At 51.6% G+C, this 20,978-nt stretch overlaps 5 protein-coding genes across 5 annotated transcripts; 3 read left to right on the plus strand and 2 right to left on the minus strand.

Annotated features, from left to right (window-relative positions):
* Window positions 1-495: 495 nt before the first annotated feature.
* On the minus strand, window positions 496-2,540 carry VFPPC_04687 (transcriptional regulator (Cti6); the record flags this gene model as incomplete). Its single annotated transcript, XM_018283998.1, has 4 exons — window positions 496-1,118; window positions 1,187-1,428; window positions 1,484-1,765; window positions 1,987-2,540. 4 exons carry the CDS (start codon window positions 2,538-2,540, stop codon window positions 496-498), a joined length of 1,701 nt encoding a protein of 566 aa, XP_018145301.1.
* Window positions 2,541-4,528: 1,988 nt separating this feature from the next.
* Window positions 4,529-4,681, plus strand: VFPPC_15827 (hypothetical protein; the record flags this gene model as incomplete). The annotated part of the gene is made up of 1 exon (XM_018293580.1): window positions 4,529-4,681. The coding sequence occupies one exon, from the start codon at window positions 4,529-4,531 to the stop codon at window positions 4,679-4,681; it is 153 nt and encodes a 50-aa protein (XP_018145302.1).
* A 114-nt stretch (window positions 4,682-4,795) lies between these two features.
* On the plus strand, window positions 4,796-6,729 carry VFPPC_04688 (hypothetical protein; the record flags this gene model as incomplete). The annotated part of the gene is made up of 3 exons (XM_018283999.1): window positions 4,796-5,528; window positions 5,867-6,046; window positions 6,098-6,729. The coding sequence occupies 3 exons, from the start codon at window positions 4,796-4,798 to the stop codon at window positions 6,727-6,729; spliced, it is 1,545 nt and encodes a 514-aa protein (XP_018145303.1).
* Window positions 6,730-9,655: 2,926 nt separating this feature from the next.
* On the plus strand, window positions 9,656-14,358 carry VFPPC_04690 (hypothetical protein; the record flags this gene model as incomplete). Its single annotated transcript, XM_018284000.1, has 2 exons — window positions 9,656-9,694; window positions 10,048-14,358. The coding sequence occupies 2 exons, from the start codon at window positions 9,656-9,658 to the stop codon at window positions 14,356-14,358; spliced, it is 4,350 nt and encodes a 1,449-aa protein (XP_018145304.1).
* Window positions 14,359-15,622: 1,264 nt separating this feature from the next.
* Window positions 15,623-17,233, minus strand: VFPPC_04691 (hypothetical protein; the record flags this gene model as incomplete). The annotated part of the gene is made up of 3 exons (XM_018284001.1): window positions 15,623-16,774; window positions 16,833-17,023; window positions 17,113-17,233. The coding sequence occupies 3 exons, from the start codon at window positions 17,231-17,233 to the stop codon at window positions 15,623-15,625; spliced, it is 1,464 nt and encodes a 487-aa protein (XP_018145305.1).
* Between the last annotated feature and the right edge of the window lie 3,745 nt (window positions 17,234-20,978).

Genomic DNA, 20,978 nt, shown 5'->3' on the forward strand with positions numbered 1-20,978 from the left:
TGATAGATGATTGTCATGAGCCTCTACAGGCGTTGTAGAATATCTATATTGGGGACCTAGTGTCCGTCCTGCCTTATGTCACATGAATGCCATCCCGAGCATGTCAATTTCTGCCACTCAAAAGGGTATATTAGACAAGAAATGAAAAGCCTCAACTATGAGGACAAGGTGGAAGAAAAAAAAAAGCACAAAACATCCCAGTTAATGAATAGAGAGCACCACACCGAGGACCGTAGATAAGCCGACACCATCATCACTTCCTCTTTTCCTTTCCACATCATGAATAAAGCCAAGCCCGCCAGGACGCCGACGATGCAAAACAACCCATCCAACGCCACCGTTCAGAAATGCCAAGCCACGCCAGTATCATACAGTAAAGTTTCCGCTTTGAAAGGAGCAATCATCCAAACAAGGGTGAGAATGGGGAGCAATCTCAGAAAACCACTTTGCCAAGAAAACACAACAGAAATAATAACCTTGACTCTTTGAGCCTCGTCATGAATACTGGTTCTGCCACCTGACCATATCGCGTGTCAAAACGTCCATCATTTCCATGCAATTCAAGTCTTTAAATCGGTTCATATCGGAAGGATCTGGTGTGTCGCCATTGACGGCATGGCCATTTGTTTGACTTGATTCTGGCTTTTCCTGTGGTGTCTCCCGCCCGCTGGTACTTTGGCTATGGGGGGCTTCGGCGGCCAGGTCAACCTGTGTCCGGGATATGAACTCCATAATAGCAGCAACGCGGCGCTTCATGTCGAGCAGGCTCATTTTGTTTGCCATAGAAGCTTTCGCCTTGGACGTTTTGTGTTCGTTGACAGATGATTTAGGGTGCCCGGTCGTTGTGGCCTCGTCACCCTTCTGGATATCCCTGGACATGGATCGTGCTGGAGACTCGTCGTCTTGATCGCGGTCTCTCGTATACTGGTTCCTTCCCTTACCCCTCCTGTTGCTTCGAGCTCCTCTCTTATGAGAACTACCGGCGGTCGGGTGGGTCGATGGAGGTGTCCCTGGGGGCTGGACAATGGAAGGAGATTCTTCCTTGGTTGGTGACTCTGCAGGTTTTTGTTGCACCACTTTGACAGCGGCTAGAGGCATTTCCTCGGAGAGGTCTGAGTCTATGAGACAATAATTAGTGCGAGTGTTAAGGAATTTTTTTGCGTGGGAAGACCCAGAACAAAAATACCTTCTGCCCTGCGACGCTCCGCCCGCCCTTTGCGTTTAGTCGCTGCTTCCTGTCGCTGGCGTTCTTTATCTTCCTTTTCTGACTTTTCTGCTTGATTTCGATTGCTTCTTGACTTCTTGGCGCCATTGCGAGTTTCCATTTCATCGTCCGAAATTTCACCCTCCCGTGGCTCTGGTTTCTCGGCAGGCGGTGAGACCGACCGTGAACCAGTGCGCTGCCGCTTAACGCTGGCAATATTGTGCCTATAAGATTAGGTTAGCAACATGCAACGATGTGGACCGGTCACGGCAGACGAACTCTTCGCTATCGCTACGGCTGCGTTTTGCACGTCGCAAAGTAGCTTCCTCTGTGTCGAGGGTGTTGTCTTCTTTGCTCGCCTCTATCGCCCGACGCAATTGTTCATCATCGTAGGCCGCATCGCGGCTATTCATTGTAGATCGTCGTTTTGACGATGACTGCGTGGCAGTGCTTGGGCGAGAGGTTTTCGACGATGCATTCTTGTCATCTTTGGCAACGGACGTCGCCTGAGAGGTGGCGCGAGAGGCTCGATTCAAGGGGAGATATTTTGAATATTTTTGCCTAGAAAATTACTGTCGTCAGTATATAGGTTCTGGAGAACAGAATGATACTTGGATTGTGCCTTGCGTTGGCCGTGGCGGCTATTGCGCGCTCATCCCGCCCGAGTCGCCACAGCAAACAAATTTGACGCATCGTCCAACAATTGATCGGCTCAATTGGCCATGAAATGATGCTTGGATTGGGCAGGACCGCTGGCAGAGATTGTGAACGAAGAAACGCACCCGTTGGAAGCTGAATGGATCTTGTGAAGATCCTTGCGGCACTGTTCACAAAAGTACTCGTCGGGAGAGCTTTCGGCGCTGAATATGCCAACGCAAGCGCCGTGTTGCCAGACCTTGCAAATGTCGCATTGAACGAAGAAGCCAGTGACTTCGTCGGTGAGGTCTATGGCCGCAAAAATCTCGGCGTCGGGACCGTCGACGGGAGGGGGGCCAGGGTAGTCTTCTGAGCCGCAAAGACAACGGACTGCCTCGTCCTCCTCATCTTGGAGGTCATCACTACCATTAGCCATGTCTGTATTTTCACTTCTGGAAATTCGATCGGTGTCGTCGTTGTGCCCGCGTTTGCGCCTCCTGCCTAGGAGTGTGTCGTCAAAATCGTCTAGCGGCTCGGAAGAGAGCGAGGCGCTGGGAGTAGACTTTTCCGACGAGGGCTTATTGACTGATCTGGTGCTTCTTTCGAGGCGTCCAGATGTCCCCGACGACGAGGACGAGTGTTGGGATTGGGAATTGGTCGCGCGGGCTCTCGAGGATCGCCGCGGCGACGGTGGTGCCATTGAAGAGATCGGTCTGGAGGGGAGCGCGGCGGGGAGCGAGAAGAGCCGGGGAAATCAGCGCTCGCAGACGTGTTGGAGCAGGCGAAAAGACGTAAGATCGTGATTGGAATTGTTCGAGGCGGCGCAATGAAGCTTCTCTTGCGAGGAAATTGCTGGTTCGAGGAATCGACTGAGGTGGTGGTTGGAAGGGATGTTGCTGGTCACCAGCCGAAACACCTTCAGCAAAGACGAAATGCGAGCTGGTCACAAAGGCGAGCTAGAGTTGGGGGAACAACAACGAGTAGGTACAAGGGATTGGTGAACTGTCATGACGTAGTAGGCCAGAGAACGAAGCAGCGTGCTCATGGCAAACGACGAGTTCGTGAAGGAGGGAAGCGAGGTGCAAGAAGAGTCTGGGAGAAAGAAAGCGACATGGAGCGACATGGAGGTGGACGGCCGGCTGGACGAGGGTCGCTTCTGTGTGCAAGTGGTCGTGCTCTCTTGCTCTCTTGCTCTTTGTGGTTCCAGTCTGGTCTGGGTGGTCTGGTCTGGACGCGGAATTGGACAAGGAAAATGGGTCCAGTTGGCCGCTGGCGGCACGAGTTCAGTGGTGTACGGTGGTGCCAGGCGCTGACCAGAAATCTGGTAGGCCGCTAAACCCGTTCAGGGCGCCATGCATCTCACCTGAACCTGCTGGAGCTGACTGGTTGAGCGCTGAAGAGGAGGTCTCGCCGATTGTCTGCGCTACCCCTCAGCTAATCATGGATAACCATTAATATAGTGACGGGCTGTTACTCTGCAAGTCTTGTCTACCTCATTTGCACTACGCGAGTCGGTGACTGGCGCTTGACGGTCATGCCAGCAATCCTCTCACTGGATGTTGTTACATCTGCTCATCACTTGCTCCATTTGGGGCAAATACTCGGCTAATCCAGCTGATACAGGCCCAATTGCGGTGCTCACAGGGCTTGGTTTTCTCAATTCCAGTGACATTTCAAAATCCATCAAGTCATGCCCAGACTGTCTGGTCTTGCCCTCGAGTTGAGCCAACTGGCTCCAGCTGCCCCCACCTCATTCATCAGCGTCACCAGCCGTCCGATGTCGAATGCCCTGGTGTCTGGTGTGGAATGCTCAGCTTCAACGCCGCTCTGCCATGCAAATGCGAAGAAGATGCACTGTCAGCTAACGGCATTCGTTTGAAATAAACCATCCATACAATGCTGAACCTGTAGGCACGTAAAATAATTTTGCAACTTTTCTTTTCTCTCAATTTCGCCATCTACCCAGACTACAACAAAACTGCCCTGGTTGCTTACATAATAAGCCATGTGGTTCGTAGTCCATGTATGCTGCCACACCTCCTAATCCCATCCCACAGAGGGTCTATCAAATGCTGTCATTTGCAATCGAAAGTGTAACGTGTGGTGTAGGCATTTCCAACGAGCTTTGCGATTTTGTTCTTGTTTGTACTCGATAGAGGATTGCTTGGCTTATTATTCTCATATTTTGCATACGCCCACGATCCAGCGCCCTTCCTTTGCTACGCACCTTCAACCCTCCGTCGCTCTCCTGGCCCTGCCGAGGTGTCCCTCATTTGTTCTCCTCTGCTGTCGAGACTGGTAAGATCGCATCCCGGCCCTGGAGCTGCCACGTACCCTTCCCCTTCAGAGTTGGGTTAGCTACCTAGGTATGGGTATATAACATACTAGAGATGGCCTCGAAACATATATCCCGCTGCCCATGCCACGCAGCAGCTCACTATTGTGGCAGTCCACCTTGTGAGTGGCCAATTTTCTGACCAGCAACCAGACACCGCCATTGGAACCCGATCGAAACAACCTAATTTTGACGCAACGAGCTCTCACATCGGTTCTATTTCAAACCCGAATATCAAACGGAACCGGCATACAGCTCGACAATTCCCAAAGCTGCTAGCCAGCTCAACTTTCTTGTCCAAGGTGGTACAGGTCTCTGTCTGCTCCTGCGACTTGTGGGATCTTGGGACAGCCATGGTGGTTGGGTACGCTTTCCCTGCCGATATTCACTGCTGGTCACTGCTGGCCCCAATACACTTCTCTCATCTTGTCAGGACTGATCCCATCTGCCTCATCTTTTACCTCTTCACCAACTTAATGACCTGTTCAAGTGCGGGGCATCCCTAAGAAATGGCTTTATCAATTTCATCTTGGTTCCGATTTGCTTTTACCTTCATCCATTTCAAACAGGACTTTTCCCTACCCGGGCTGTTCGTCTCACTGGTAATTTGCTGGCTAACAATGCGATCTCATTGGCAACGGACAGGACGTAGCCAGATGATGTCCCCTGATACAGTATCGTCGCTGTTCCCAGATCGGCCCATCCGGCCGCTGCCGAAACGTCGACTACGAGAACGCTTGTCACCAGAAACGGCAGGTTCGATAAAATATCCTCTGTCGACTCAAGAAAACACACCGTTGTTTCACTATCCTCCATACACCGCAAAGGAAGACGGTCAGAATACCACAGTCTCTCCTGATTCAATACTTCGCGCACACTTTGACAGTTCAAGTCGCCTTGCTTCGTCGCAACAGCGCGGATCACAGCCAGGGACTGGCGGGGATTCTCACGTTGGAACTCGAAGCACACTTGTCACTAGATCCCCACCAGAGATATTAAACCGAACGGGCCGCGAAGTAGTTCGGCGAGAACAGCCACGCCAAGTTGAACCACTGCCGCCACCGTCTGCCACGTCGTCTGTGGACGGATACGATTCGTTCGAAAACACAAACAACAAGAAAAAGAGAAAGATACCCTCTGCAGGCGAGTCATTGATTAACGGCAGCCATGGGCTCGGTAACGAAACCAATGGTCTGGGAGTATCTGTTGCGGCGTCACCCCAAATAGATGATGTCCATGCCTCTGAGAGAAGTTACCACGGCTCTAGTAGCTACCAGACACCATTATCATATGCCACGAGTAACCAAGGTTTCTCTGGACCCGGCAGGGGGAGACTGGGACGGTCTGGAAATGGTAGGAGCCCCTTACGAGCGTTGCCAGACGGCAACTCTGCTTGGCCAAGTAGAGGTGCCAAAGCTGGGACAAACAATTGGCCTGCAGGTAAATACAACCCAGTTGACAACATGTCATTGCCCACCCTCTCCTTCCCAGAATTTTTGATGGCTTTATGGCTGGTTTTAGCAACCTGCGAACCACTGACGTTTTCCATCTTTTCTCATGTTTCATGTGGCCGCACGAGAAACGTCTGTCACTTACTTTCGTTAACTTCTCTACGACATTATTTATTCACAATATGTGGTGCTGCTTGGTCTGTGCCTTTTTACTTTGACATTCTAACAATATGTTTTCAGCAAACGATACTGGTGGCATCATATCCAGTGCTATTGCAAACGCCGAAAGGCTGCCTCCGCAGGAACAGGAGAACGTCAGCCTACTTGAACAACACTCGTCCACGCCAAAGACAACCCCGGCTGCATCACAATTCACCTTCACGTGCGAATCTCAGGTTCCAGGGACTGTTCAGTGGCCAGGTAACTCCCCCTTGTCCCATCTCTCGAGAAATAAAACTCATCGGGCTCTAGGGAACTCTTCCAGAGACGGCATTGCTACGCAGTCTCCTGGTATGCAAGCAAACGCAAGTACAAACAGCAGTATAAATCATGACATGTCACAAGCTGCCACAAGCCATGCTCCCTCGCAGTCGGCGACAAGGGCTCAACGTCTGGAAGACCGAGAACTGAAGCGGGCTGCACGACATCGGCAACGGAAAGCTGCCCAAAGGTATCGCGATAACCCACCCAAACCCGAGGACTTTTGGCTTTGCGAAATATGCGAGTATGAGCGGATCTTTGGGCAACTCCCTAGACATTTTATTCGCGAATATGAACTTAAAGCATTAGAGAAACGGCGCAACAAAGCTGCCAGGAAGGAACACCTGGCTCAGGCAAAAGCTAGGAGCAGGAAGAGCAAGAAGGCCAGTAAAAGCTTGCACAGAGGCGAGCCTAGCGGGTCACACCATACGGAACAATCTTCATCTGACAATATCGAGAACCATGGAGTACCTGCTACGCCGCCGGAACAAAATCACTTGACGGATCCCGCAGCTGGTCATGACGGAGGCGTCGAAGATGTGGGCGGGCTCTTACAATTTGGGCCGTTACACAACGAAGATGACGCAGGGGGGACAAATCGACATGGGCAAGCCAAATCGTAGTATGAGGTATATCTGTACGTGCGTCCCAATGCTTGGGGATAGTTGGAACGGGGATGTTATGCAACGTGCGATGGCAGTTTGCTGTTGCGGATTCCTGCTTTCGACCAAGGCATAGGCATAGCGTCCAGTCACTTACTGTACTGCAAACGGCCCTTTGAGCTTGAAATGTTGGACCCGATATTGTATTCGAGCCCGATCGGTGGGGAAAGGGTTTGAGCAAGGCTAGAGCTCCTTATGGCCAAAGCAAAGATGGGTTGGGTTTGTTGTAGTCTTGTTGTCTGAAGACTTTGATGACCTGAATACTGGTAAATGCTTTGGAGAGGAGTGTCTGTCTAGTCTTATTTATCTACCGTTTTATGATAATGAAAACTGTAGCGAAATGAAGTTGTTGTCTTAGTTGACTAGGATGTGATGAGTGTTTGACAAGAAAGTTATGCGCTGGTTACTGATGCTGGGTCTCAGAAAGGTGATGGTTCATGCGTGTCACGACTGAAGTAGTCCGTCATACAACTGCACCAGAAGCTTGAAGGCTTGGTGATTATATTCCTGGTCAGTCTAGTAGTCAATGTGATTCGCCAGCGATCTCTTTTGGGAAAGTTGATCCGTCCCCGTCTAACGGCTGAATCGATTTCTTTTGTTGTGGCAGATGACACCGTCCTTGGGGGACATGGGTGCAGTATCGTCTCCAAATGAATGCAAACGGCTGTTTTTGGTGTACAGTCTGCTCTTGCAAGTAGTATCGTGACTGGGGTTGTTGCAAAAGACGAGTCTGAATCTTCCAGACGATGCAGCAACTGCCGGGGGCTGTGTCGGTGCATGCCGGCACTTTATCATGCATGTATGTACATGGATGATCTTGTGGAGCAAGAGGGGAAGCAAGAATGAATGCAGAAAACAGAGATTAATTTCATCTGATGATATTTTTTGTTTATTTTCGTGCTGCAAGGGTTTAAAAGATTGCTCTGTATGTAATTATAGAGTTTCCTCTTGTATGGATTCTTTCTTTGCGAGCCTTAGTTTCAAACTGGTTTAGGTGTTTTTGTGTTGTGAGACGGAAAGGTGTCTGGTGGCGCTGATTTGGCAAATTGTGGAACAAAGCCAAAGTCAAAGTCAAAGTCAATGCTGCGGTTACGTCACTTTCTATGAGCCAGGTAATGCAGAGATGCATGACCATGAGCCCAAAGACGTGCCGAGGGCGTACAAGCATGTCGCACGACTAATTTAGATGGGCGAATTTTACGTCTCCCAGGTAGCTTTCGCATGCCGTTGCACAGATACAGATGGGAGTGCGAAAACATTATTCCCCCATTCCAAATAGGGAACAAGAAATCTTATTTCCTTGTTCCCGATGCTACGCCAGAGGCTGGATTGGGGCTAAGCTCAACTTGCGCAGGGGTATGGAGCAAGGAAGTCGTGGAGAGTGAGACATGAGGAACTGCTGGCGTGGTGATGCTGTTTTTCGAGGCTTGGTCGTATTGTAACAGTTTTTGCTGTTGGGGATAGGGGGAGTTGAGGGGTGAGGATATGATATGGTTTGAGTTTTTGTTCTTTCTCTGTGGCTGTCTTTGCAGGACAATGAGTTGTACAGAACTGGGTGGTCGTCACGTTTTCTGCTCTTGATGCTACCCAAGTGTTGAAGCAATCAATAGATGTGATGCTAGGACAAAACAAAAGGATAGGGGACTAGGAGACCCGCTGGAGCCGAGTACTTGGGATCAGGTCTGGTTTGAAAGAGTCTGGTCTGGTAGCGACGATTTTCGGGGTGGTTTTTGAACTGGTCCATGTCTTGTGGACTGCAAGGGCCAACGGTGAGCCGAGGAGGATGGCGGGTTGTTTGGTGGGCTTTAGTACAGTAAATGGTGGGTGGTTCGACGGCAGGCAGCCATTCGAGTGATAATTGCTAGACGTATTTCGTGTTGTTGGGCATGGTCACAGCGCGGCCGTTTAGACCAAGGTCTGGAGAGAAAGCTTGCCATTGACGGGACTGACTGGTGGATGCCGGAGAGACGAGGCGGCATTTGGGCATGAAGCGACTGAGGATCTGATGCAAAACGGACATGGACACAGCAGTCGAGTGGAGTTGAGATTCGAGCTCCAAGCTCAGTGTCGTCATCGCTCTTTCCCATCAAATGCCTGCAGGACTGTGACTGGTGCTGGACCGTCCGCTTCTCGCCTCTGATAGGCCCATGTGCCCTTCTTCTACCCCATCGGTCGCCTCCATCGGGACAAGTGTGCTGGACAATGTTCCATCTGCCTTGGAACTTGGCAAGCCGGCCGTCCGTCCGCCTTTGCCGTAAGCTTGAAGCTCCATTCTTGTCTTGTCTGGTCAATCAAGTCAAGTTTCTTTGGTTTGTCGCAGCGCATCAGTTGCAAGGCCAGGCAAAGCAGGGCAGGGCAGCTTGAGTCGTTAGTCAAGCTCAAGCCAAGCCGTCCTGGTCCACTCATCTTGGGATTAACTTTTGCCGTCAGCCTGCTTGCTGCTGCCCGTGCTCATCCCAAACCTTCTACCTCCACGCCCTCATTCTCACACCTCATCCCGCGAACGACGACAAACCTTCGAACCGCTCCGTTCCAACCTGCGCTACGCTGCGCACTAAGCATCCTTATCGTTCTCCCTCCGTCGCCGAGCCTCTCTTCAGCAGCTTTCCCTATCCTCTTCTCCAATTCTCATCTTCTTCGTCCTCGTGCCCCCAGACATCATCGTCACCCATCATCAATCCATCCCTCCCGCTGCACCACATTCTTGACGCTCATTCTTCACACTCTTTGTCTCTCCCCCTCTCTTCCATCCTCCCTACCTCTCTCCAGCTATCCCGTTCATCACTATCTCGTGCTCATCGACTCATATGCCCTCCTGCTGCTGTTGAGAAAGCTCTCCGTCCGGTCCGGCTGCGAGCGTTTCTCTCCATTTCACATATAGCCCACCATGTTTGGAGGCTCACGGAGGCGGCAGCCTCCCGCCCAAGTAAGTTGCCATGATGCAGTCATGCAATCACCTTCAACCAGCCGACCTGTGCGCACATCTGCCCATCCCCCGTTAGAAATGCTATCTCAATAAACTTCCGACGGGCATTAGCCACTTGTATCTGCTTGTCCGGGTTCAACATCGTTGCTTAGCCTGTCGTTGGAGCATTTATGTCGGACGGCGCATTATCCTCAGACCTTTCAATCCACTTCATCAATTGTTTCATGCCATGCCACGATGCTCTGGTCGCACCGAAAACACCACGAGCCGCAGAACAGAGCAATGGATTCCGTCGCATTCATATTCACAACTCTTTACGATTCGACAATGATGCTAACAACTTCTTCCCATAGCCCCTAACAAGGGAAACGGCGAATCCTAATGCCGCCACCGCAGCAGCAGCGGTATTTATGAGTCGACGCGACTCCAACTCGTCCTTGTCTTCGGCTGCTGCCGCTGCAGCCCTCAGGGCGCGGCCGATGACTCCGACGAATGTCGCCGAGGTACAGTCAAAAAGAGCACACAGGAGAAGCCCTTCCCTCACTTCCCTCACTGGCAGCGTGAGAGGACGTCGCGAGCTCACGAGAACCCCCAGTGTGGGTTCTATGATGGAGCGCACCTTTCGTACACCCTCACCAGGCCGCAGTCCAGTTCCAAGGGAGCGTGACGTGCCACCTGTCCCAGCTATGCCCAGTGTTGACCAAATCATGGCCAGCCAGCAAACTAACGGACACACAAAGGGTACAAGAGGACCCGTCCTACAGACCCAACCATTTAGGACAGCCAGTCAGAAAATGAAGGATGGTCAAGCAACATGGTTTGGCGGCGCAACCGCCCGAGAGTCGGTCAGCCCTCGACACGCCGACGCCGCGATACACTCTGCGACCTATCTTCCCGAACCACGACCCGGCAGCGTCAGTCCATCTATCAACTTCTCGTATCCTCGGACTAGAACCCTATCTCCCACGCCCTCCGTTGATGACACCCTCGTCTACGACCCCAACTCCCGACGAATGATCCCCAAAAGCGAACTCGTAGCCCGTTCCCAAAGTGTGCGTGAGGTGTCTGAGAAACCGAAAAAGAAGAAGCAAGGCGTGAACAGAGCAGGGTCTCATCTATCCAAAGGTACGGTTGGTGGACGCACTAGAGCGCCTGCTTTGGAGGATCATCCCGAACCAGAGCCCGAACCTCAGCCACCAGTTGAGCGAGAAACTGAATCCGCCTCGGTTATCGCCCCCGAATCCGTAGTTCAACAACCGCCGGATGGCACGGTGAAGAAGAAGAAAAAGAAGAAGAAGAAGAAGGCTGCGGTGCAACCCGACGCTCCTGTAGCTGCTGAAGAGCCAGCAATTGCGGCAGAAGAGCCTGCTGTTGCCAGACCAGCTCCTGCCAAGAAATCTTCAGCCGTGGAAGAGGAGCCGCGGAGGGAAGACGTAGAGGGACAAAACAACGAACAAAAGCACATGGATTCAGCAACAGGAGCTGCCGTGGCGATACCCGCGGCTGAGGCGACGTCACAAATGAAACCTGAGACTTCAGTCGCCAACCAAAAATCACCAGCTAGCCAGGCTCGTGTTCATTCGGAAAGTCCTGCGCGATCCGCGCACTTTGCTTCGTCATCAACGGATCAACTGGTCGTTAAGCACGAACCGCCACCTCGATCAGTGTCTCCTCGCAAATCAGCCATGAAGCTGTCTTCACAAGCTAGAGGCGTCTCGCCGTCTGACGATGGCTCCGAAGCATCGAGTAGCAGGCATCTCAGCCCTCAAGAAAATGAAGATCCTGCCTTGTCCCGGAAAAAGAGCGCACGAGTCAGCTGGGACGACAGAAGTACAGTTGTCGTTGGTGAAGGCGTGCCACCCCAGGAAACCGATTCACCCATGATTCCAAGTCCTCAGACGAAGAAACCGTGGCACAGCGTTGTGTCCAAGTTTACCAAGAAGGACAATGTGAGCATTGCTGAGGACGAAACAATGACCCCTCGACCAGCTCTGCCGCAATTTGGCAGCGTTCGGGAAAAGAAAGTCAGAGAAACGGAGGAGCGCCCTCTGGTTAGGCCGTCGGAGCGCGTGTTCACTAGTCAGAATGGATCTGCTGCTCCTGGCACAGGTCAATCGTCAGACGCCGCCATTGGGGCTGCAATCACGCAGGATTTGGCTTCTAAAAACGCCGCCAACATCTCCAAGTATAGAGAGCCACTTCCAGCGAGCCAGACTTCTACCGAAATCAGTCAAACCCAAGTCGATGTTGACGAAAGCTCAGACGATGATTTGGACACGGATGTCACCACGGAGCCCGAAGATGTTCCCGAGTCGACCGCTTCCAAGGGACCTGCTCCCCATGTTTCGGAACCTCCGGTAACTCCTACAAAGGCTGGCACAGCCAAGAAGGAGAGTGATGAAAGTGTGCCGACAATTTCAGTCTCTCATCCAAGCCCTCGTCCTCAAGGTTCCGGGGAAGCCACACCACCAGGAGGATTCCCTGACGATCAGGATACATCTAGGGACAATAGCGACGACGAAGAATCTGACAGTTCTGGCTTGTCAACGCCGACTCGATCTACTGGGCCTGCTGGGGCTATTGGCACAGGAATGGCCGACATTGTGGAGGAGGATGAGGAAACAGAAAATGACCGATTCAGTGACGCGTATGAAGATCTTGAGGAAGTGGACGGTGATGGATTCCTATCCCTGGATGCGGTTGTTGACAGCCCGACAACTGGAAAGGTAAACAAGAAGCAAGTTGAGGACACGCCTATTGTAACCAAACCCAAAGATAGCCTCGAGGACGATCGAGAGTTTTCTACTCCCGTAGAAGGCGCTGAAGATGCTGGAGAACCAGACGACTGGGAAAATGCAAAGGCATACTGGAAGAGCCTTTCGATTGAAAAACGCCGACAACTAGAGATTGAGGCCCTGTCAGAAGCTGGCGAGGATGCGAGCACTCCCAAGAAGGAGGCCAAAGCAGAAGCTAAGAAACCAGTCACGAAAGACACTGCCCCAGCATTGGCTCCTTCCCTCGATGAGCGATCCTATCAGATCAAACCGGGCACCAAGTGGTCTGAAGCCGAGGGTGACATTGGCGATGAGCAGCAGACCAGTGTTGCTAAACAAGCGTCAGTTCTTGCAGCCAACCCAAAGACCACTGAGACTGCCATGCCGAAGCTTCGTACGTCGATGCGCCAGTCCATGCGTGCCGATGCTCCTGCGCCGGTGCGTGATACTAGTTCGGAGCGGTCAGGGGGTATGAGAAAGTCGATGAGAACTGGCCCTCCTCCGGCCAAGGCCCAATCATCAAGACCAAATACCACAGCCGAACCGATCGCGAGGTCTGCCTCAGCTGCCATGTCCTCCACTGCCCCCAAGTTGGGAATGCGACAATCTATGAGAAACGGTCAGCCTAACGGTGATGGTCTGCGGCCGACCTTGTCCGCTTCGGGACGGCCTGCATCATATCACCAGCCCTCGACAACAGGTCCAATAAAGGGACACAAGCGAAACATGTCATCGGACGACCTGAGTTCGTCATCTGTCATCAAGCCAACATTACGGCGCCGGGGCTCAGGGGACAGTGAGAGCAGCTTTAAACGCAAGCGATCTGGATCTGGAGAGGTACACAACTTCCGAATGTCGATGCGCGCAAGCATGCGTGAACCACCATCACCGAGTGATGCTGCGAAACGATTTAGTCTGCGATCATTGTCACCTCCGGCCTTTAGACGCAACTCATTTTCATCCTTGCCTCCAGGTACTTCTACATCCATGAGTGGTGGCTCTGGCCGTATGCGCCAATCCTTGCGAGATCGACCGGCAACTTCGAGCTCTCGCTTAAAGATGGGAGGCTTCAAGAAGCCTTCAGCCTTCGGCAAGAAATCCAAGGGTGGCAGCCGTTTTGCTGATTCCAGTGACGAGGAGGATGGAGTTGGTCCATCGGTCTTTAGAAGCCGTTTCGCTGATTCAAGCGATGAGGATGAGCCGATGCCCTTGCCCAAGAGCAAGGGTCTTCCCAAGTCTCTTCGTAACGGCAATAGATCCAACGTCGGCGCACCTGACCGCGACATGGCTTCTTCGGATCTGCCAGACGAAGATGAGGGCATTTTGCAGCCGAAACGTGACAACATGGTGAATGGCCAGTCCTCGCTCCGCCGGAGTCGATCTGGTCGCGGTACTCTAGACCGAATTCCACAGAACGACATGACCAAGCCAACCACCCGACGTGGAAGTTTCATGTCTATCCTACGTCGAAAGAAGGATCCTTCGGACAAGATATCAAAGGAGCTCGGCGAGAGCGCTGCTCGGAAAGACACCAATCTAGAGCGTACAACCGAAGAGCTGGCTGTACTTCGCAGCAACTCTCTTCACAAACGTGGTCCAAGCTGGCCGCTACCCGATGAAGAGGGCACCGACGCCGAGGATGGCAGATCAAAAGAGCCAGCTCGGCCGTCTACCTCTGGTGGACCGTCACCATCAAAGAAAAGCACATTTTTGCGTCGGAGGAGCACGTCACAAGGCATGGTTGGCCTTGGCCACCCAGAAGTCGACACCACCGTGCCTGTTCCTGAGATTCCTGACACATTGGTCGGTACCGAATCAGCACGATCTCAACAACAACCAAAAAAGAAGAAGTTTGGGGCACTGCGAAAGATGTTTGGTATCCACGACTAGTTCGAGTGGTGCCATTACGTCTTTTTGTGCCCAGCAGTTTCCCGTGGCTGTTTGTACATTGACTTTCGGTAATTCAGCACCGAACTCTCAACATTTTCTTTCACGGCAACAAACAACTCACTGTGAATTATGCCTTACGATCCCTATTTTTCTTTGGACGTATTACTCTTATTTTCTTACTGGAATTCCCCATTTTCCTATCTTGTATTCTTGTTCTAAAATTCCCACTTTTCTTCCTGTACGGTCACTATGGGTTCCAGGCGTCACAAAAGGAGCAAGACTCGTCTATGCTAGGGCTATCTCCAAAAAACGGTTTCTTAATATGCTTAATTGTAATTTGTACTGCGGCATGAGGTCTGGGGATACACAAGGGTGAACGAAGCTTGGATAGCAGGCTGATTGGGCGGAGCGATTGATTTTCAACTTTTGGATATCAGGGATAGGCGTGCATGAGAGGACGAGAAGTAATTAGTAGTACTGCGGTGTGCTAAATTGACGGTCTTGGGATGTGAATATGTGGTATTTTACCCCGGCTCTGATGCAATGTTGGGAATAGCAGTGGGTTCCTTTTCCTCGTGTACACGTCTAGACTCACGATGTATGGATACTGTTCAAGCATGACTGTAGAATGGATGTCGGCAACGCACGACAAGTGTATTAGATCAGTTGTTAGAGTAATATCCTCACCCAGCAACTATACATTGACTTGTTAAGTAATATGCTCCATGAGACCCAAACATGTGCAAAAATAGACGAATTCAAACACGCTTTCCCAAAACCCAGCTGTGAGCCAAACCCGACCATCCATGCTTTCCTCGAGACCAAGATGAAACAAAGAAATGAAAATAAGGTGGAAAAAATGGATATCAAGCAAACTCCCCTTCGATGTAGCGTGTTGTATTTTGATTTTCGTTTTAAACGCCGTTGTAAGACGATTCATATCGTCTCTGGAGCTCATGCTGTATTGCTCCTGCTTTTGCCGCTATTAAAGACAGAGATTGAAAAATGCGCGGAACCCATGGATACATGCTGATGCTTGAAGCGATCAAGCCTACTGCTCTCTTTCGGATGAGCAAATGGCGATCCATCAGAACTAAGCTGAAACTTTGAAAATGCGCGCGAAAAGATGCCAAATATTACACGAAGCCTCGGCCAGATTTTGACCAGCGATAAATTGCCGTCATACCAAATATGACAGTATTTCAGGTCGTGGCTTCCTAAAAGTTCCATTGGTTGACAGCTGTGACATCGTCAACCCAACGGATCAGTGCTTTGATCGAGGCTTATCGCTAATCCTGGACTTTTCACGTTCGAGTAGAAGTGTGAGCTGGCTTCTTGTTCGACCCATGGGCACACTAGCCGCGTGACTTGGCTGCGTCGGTGCCATGCGTGATTCGAGTAAGGAAGAAGCCGATGGCCGGGATGGAAGGCTAGCGTCTTCCACGTACGGATCAAGAACACCAGAAGCTGGCAGTGAACCAGCTTGGTCAATAATTTGTCCCTTGGCAGCTACATTGGTGGTAGTGGCCAGTGGCCCGGTGAACAGACTCTGCGTTGCCGATCCCTTTCGTGCATATCCGTTTTGCGATAAAGAACGACCCGTCATTGAAACAGAGTCGGTAATAGACCCAGTCGTTGACGAATTGTCCGTATCAGTTCGTGTTAAGGAGATTGATCTTGTTGATGCCGGGGACCGCAAGTCGGATGATGTTCGTGCTTTAGAATTACTATTCGCCACATACGTTGAAATTGACGGTCGAGGCTGTCCCTGAGAAACACCCGAAAGGTCTTTAGTAGCAGCCCGTGGCACCATGGGCTGTTTGCCAGCCGCCTTGGCGCTGAGCACAATTGGATGACCAGACGACCGAGTTGACGTACTATCCTCTGTTTCTTCTGACTCATTTCCAGTGGTATTTTGTGTCCGTTCGGGAATAGGCGAAACGGTCCTTAGTTGCGTCAGGCCCCGTGTTGTCGCAGTCGGTGCTGCGTCTCTCGATGTGAATTGTGCCGTGAGGGTTGGTGGCTGAGGGCTATGTCTTCGATTCAATGCTGGTCGTTTCGTTGCCGCTGTAGATTCTAATGAGGGATTCCTGATTGCGAGCGACACTTTGGTGGGCGGCGGCATTTCTAGCCCGGTGGTTGCGGTGCTTCCAGACGAGGGAATGTCGCTCTCTCTGCTTCCTTCATCATCTGAGTCGGGTGGGGACACAAATCGAGCCGTCGGCTTAGGACCAGTAGTGAGTGGGCTCTTCGTCTTCTTCAGAATCGGGTGCGAAGGCGGAGGTTTTGATGCGCTTGAGGATAAACTCCGTATTGATGTGTCCGTAGATCTCATTCGAGGTGGCTCTGGGCGCTGCGGCTCGTCAAGCCCACGGCTAAGGTGAGCGACTATGAGTTGCTTAGTTAAGGGGGGAACCTGTGTCAATTGATCAGCAAATATTTCGGTGGCATGCTTTTCGTGACGGTCGACATACACCAGGTCCTTCCCACCGGTTTGGTGGACCATGGAGAGGTACGACAGTAGGTCCAAGAGAAATATCTTCATATATCTTGGCCAGTGCACGGCCGCTCAGGTACCTTCGATCACTCCCCCACACTTGCCACCAAAAGTTTTCCAAGCGGCGGGCTGTTGGGTCTTTGAGTTTTTTGTTTGTTGTTGTATAGACTATGCACAAGCGACGGGTCAGTCACGGCTTCTGGAAGAGCTGTGGATCAAACACATGGTGAAGAGTCCAGCTAGGTGACAACACATACCATGCCAATATTCCCATATTTTATCAGCAGGGATAATAGGGTAACTGGCCACTTCTTGATAAATATTTTTCGTGTTTATGACGATGCCCTTGGGCAGTATCATTGGCATACTTGGCTCCATCTTGGGTGTGAGCTTGACAAGTTTGCGCTGAGGGCGAATTGGGGCCAGTCGAAATGAGGTGAGTCAAAGCCGCCAGGGACTGGGAGACTCTTGTTGAGAATGGGCCAAACCAGGCGAATGTCAGCACTGGATGGTTCTATGTTTGGTCTTGATGATTGACCATGGTGGCCAGTGAAGAAATCGAGCTGTTGAATGAGGGAACTGAGGTATCGTTGAGTGTATTCTAACCGGTGGTGGTTGAAAAGCGGCGGACTGTAGACGGAGCAGTGCCTTGAATATTAGTATGAAACACGACGTCCTTTTGGGCAGTCAATGAGAGAGCATTCGTTGACCAGAAGCAAAAACGAGCGCGCTTCCAGGGCGGACAAAAATGAACCAGAGGCAAGGCGATCGGTGGCAATGGCGACAGCGTCGCCTAAAGGAACGAAGGTCAAAATTTTTGTCCTGTCTGGTCTGCCTTTGATAATGAGTCGCGAGACGGGGGCAGAGTGAGATAAGCGGGCGGGTAGACAGCAACTTTAGTCTGGTCTCGTCCGGTCTGGTCTGGTCTGGTACCTCAAAGCTAGCTTCCAGTATTAGCTCTATTCAAGTCTGGTTGTGTCCCGCAACGGCGTTGGTTCGGCTGGTCAAATGTTCAGGTGGTCAGGCGCACCAGTGGGGTTTCGATGTTCAAGGCTTGTCTGGTGGCCCTGAAGTCTGAGGTACCTGACAAGCTGACGTGACGTGACCCGACTGAAGACAAAGGCTCGAGCTGAGGCGTTGCGGTGTCGGAATGGGCTTTTATTAGGACCCAAGTATGGGGGATGACGAATGTTGTCAAATGTCGAATGGCGGGACAAAGAAAGGGACCGCAAGGATAATGCAAAAAGGCCGAAAGTCTCAAACTTCAAGTCTCAAGAACCTCGTACTCGGTGCTTTGTGCCTCGGGAGTCCGTCAGTTGTCTTTGGCGCCTCGTCTGCTCTTCACTGACGGAGGGGTGTGAGTGTTTTGGGAGTTCCGGAGCTTGATAAGTACCAGCCCCCGAATGGGCGGTGTTGTTCGTTCAACCGAAGAAAGGAGCCCAGGCTGTAATACCTTAACGACCTCAAGCCACTTGGCTTTGGAGCTACAAGGAGCCTATTCCCACCAGAATAGAGCTTCAAGGTTGAGATGCGGAGTACAGTAATTGTAAGGACCAGAAAAAGAATAACTGGCAAGGTGGACGGTTTTGTGCTCTATCTGGCAAGACGAGGGCTCGAGCGGGACCCTGACAAAAGTGAAAGGTGAAGGGGGTCTCGTGACGGAGGGACAAGCCGGGGAAGGTTCGACTCGACTCAAGTCAGGTCAGTCAAGGCAAGTCAAAGCAACATTGAAGCCAAGTCAAGGCAAATCGCGGGGCACACATCCAAACAGTTCATTGCCGAATTCAAGTAACTTTACCGCAAGTCCTGGACCAAGCAGGCAGACAGACAGATGCTTTCGTTTGTCAAGAATCGAACGTTTCAAGTACAGGCACCTGACCTGGTCTGTTATCCCAGAATTCAGTCTCCCAACATGAATGATGCACCAACAACGCACGAAAGATGCAACTGGGTCCAAAAGGGCACAAAACTGGCCCGTTCGTACTCCATATTCTCCAGTGTTGCATTTCTGCACGGCATTTGAACCTATGGAGAGATGGAGCCAAGAGACGACAATACAATACGGTCTGGTAACTATTGACCACTCTGAACGCCTGGAACACCGCCAAGGACTGGCTTGTCCAACTGACCGGGAGACGTCGCAGGCCTCCAAACTGCTGCCTCTACCACATGTGCTCATGCCGGCTAGCCCAGCCTTCGTTGATGGCAACCATGGATCATGACGGAGCTGGCGTGGACCAGGTGCCAGGAGTCCCAAACTTATTAGTTCGCCGTGGTCCATCTTCACGACAGCGCTCAGTGGGGAAGATTACATCGGATACAGGGGGTTCACATGGAAAGAATTGGAGGGTTGGAGGGGCACAGGCGACTATTGCGAAGGAAAATAGACCAACAGGCATCCCCGGAGTACTACAACCAGGCTCATTCGCCACCTCTCGATGGATGTTCCAGAGTCTAGTGGATGCCGGGACAGGGCAGAGCCTCAGCCATGGAACGAGGTACCAGGCGAGCCTTCTACTGGCTGGATCATACACAACGTCGCACAGAGAAATGACAGATGTGGTCGAATGCTGCTCGGCCGAGGAAGAAACAAAAATTGGGTGTGCCTACAGCACTTCATTATCCCTCAACTGGTATCTGTTGGTCTGATTTTGGTATTATGGTGACCGCCTCCCTTGTGGTATCCTGGCCGCGCGTCAAACAAGGGAGATGCTCCAGAAACCCAAGAAAGGGCACCTAATTGCAAATGCTGCTAGCAGCCCGACCTGAAGCCGTCGAGGGCGCCGCCTGCAACAACGTCTCAGTCTTGCAACATCCACCTTGAGAGCCCACAGACCACAGACGGCCGAGCAAGCCCCTGAAAATCACCAGCGTTGGGGTCGGCAATCCCCAAACTTGCGACAACGTCCTCCGGTGCAGCACCACATGGCATTTGTCTGGATGCCACAACGCTGACAAGATGCAGCCCGGCCAGTGGCGTCGTCCTCGTGATGAGGCATCAAGGGCCGAGCTCCAATTCTGAAGTCGGTGTGCTGGTGAGGCAGCTGGATGCGGATGTGGCTGGGCGGGTTGATGGACTTGGGCCGGCTCCTGGGCATCAACATTCATCAACATTGGCCTTGTCCTCCGTGCCTAGGCAGTTCTCGCCAGACATGGAACAAATCTGGCCTGACCTATGAAGATCCAATTTCTAGCTCTTGATATTATTGTTCCAGGAAGCTCAAAATCCAGTTCCCAAACGATCCAGACACATGAAGCACTACTCCAGACAAACAGCCTCTCATGCCCAAGGAACATGTCTCTTCGGATTTGACTGGGCAAAGGGGGCGCCCGGAAAACAAAACCCAACAATGCTCAAACAAATCGTTGCTATTCAAGGTGCCGAATACTTAGAACGGTTTTTTTTTTTTTTTTTCTGGTACGACCATCAGCCCAAAAGCTATTCCTGATCAGTTGCTGTTGAAGCGGTGTAGTCTGACTCAAGTCTGGAGCTGATCGCAGTTTACACAGTTTCCCACTGCCACTGCCACTGGTGGGTTGGCCTGCCTGCCATGCAAAACAAATGAACACGCCACATAGAGCACTCTTTCCCTCCTATCCAACATGTATCAGACTCTATAACACCCAAGTAACTCATGTTCCGAGGTTTGCCAGCGCGCTTCTCTAACGATCAGGCAGCTTTGTGGTAGAAACTTGCTTCAATAATGACAGGTAGATCCAATATCGTAGTAACAGCGGCACACTGCGGCTTGGGGCCTCCCTACCCATGTTTGTTGCTTTCAGGATATAATGGCTGGCTTTGAGTTGGATGATCTGTTACTGCTGTTGGGACCAACAGGTGAGCCACCGCGGCAACTTACAAGAGCAAAATGTCGGGTATCTTCTCGAAGGGGCTTCGAAAGGAGTTTCCAGTCCAAAAGTGACCCTTGAGACAGTCCGTGGACAAAAAGGGCGTCAGCTTTCTTCGTCAGGCCCTGGTTGTCTGACCTGGCGATCAGTCGGGCCGCCCACCCGTGCTGACCACAAACAGTCAAGAAAGGATGGATAGATCCAAATGCTTGCCCAACCCTTGAGCCTGTTTGTTCCCGCCAGGCTGGTCCAGCCAAACAAAACCCGTAGCGCC

The sequence above is a fragment of the Pochonia chlamydosporia genome, chromosome 3 (genome assembly GCF_001653235.2).
Source record: "Pochonia chlamydosporia 170 chromosome 3, whole genome shotgun sequence".
Lineage (NCBI taxonomy): Eukaryota > Fungi > Ascomycota > Sordariomycetes > Hypocreales > Clavicipitaceae > Pochonia > Pochonia chlamydosporia.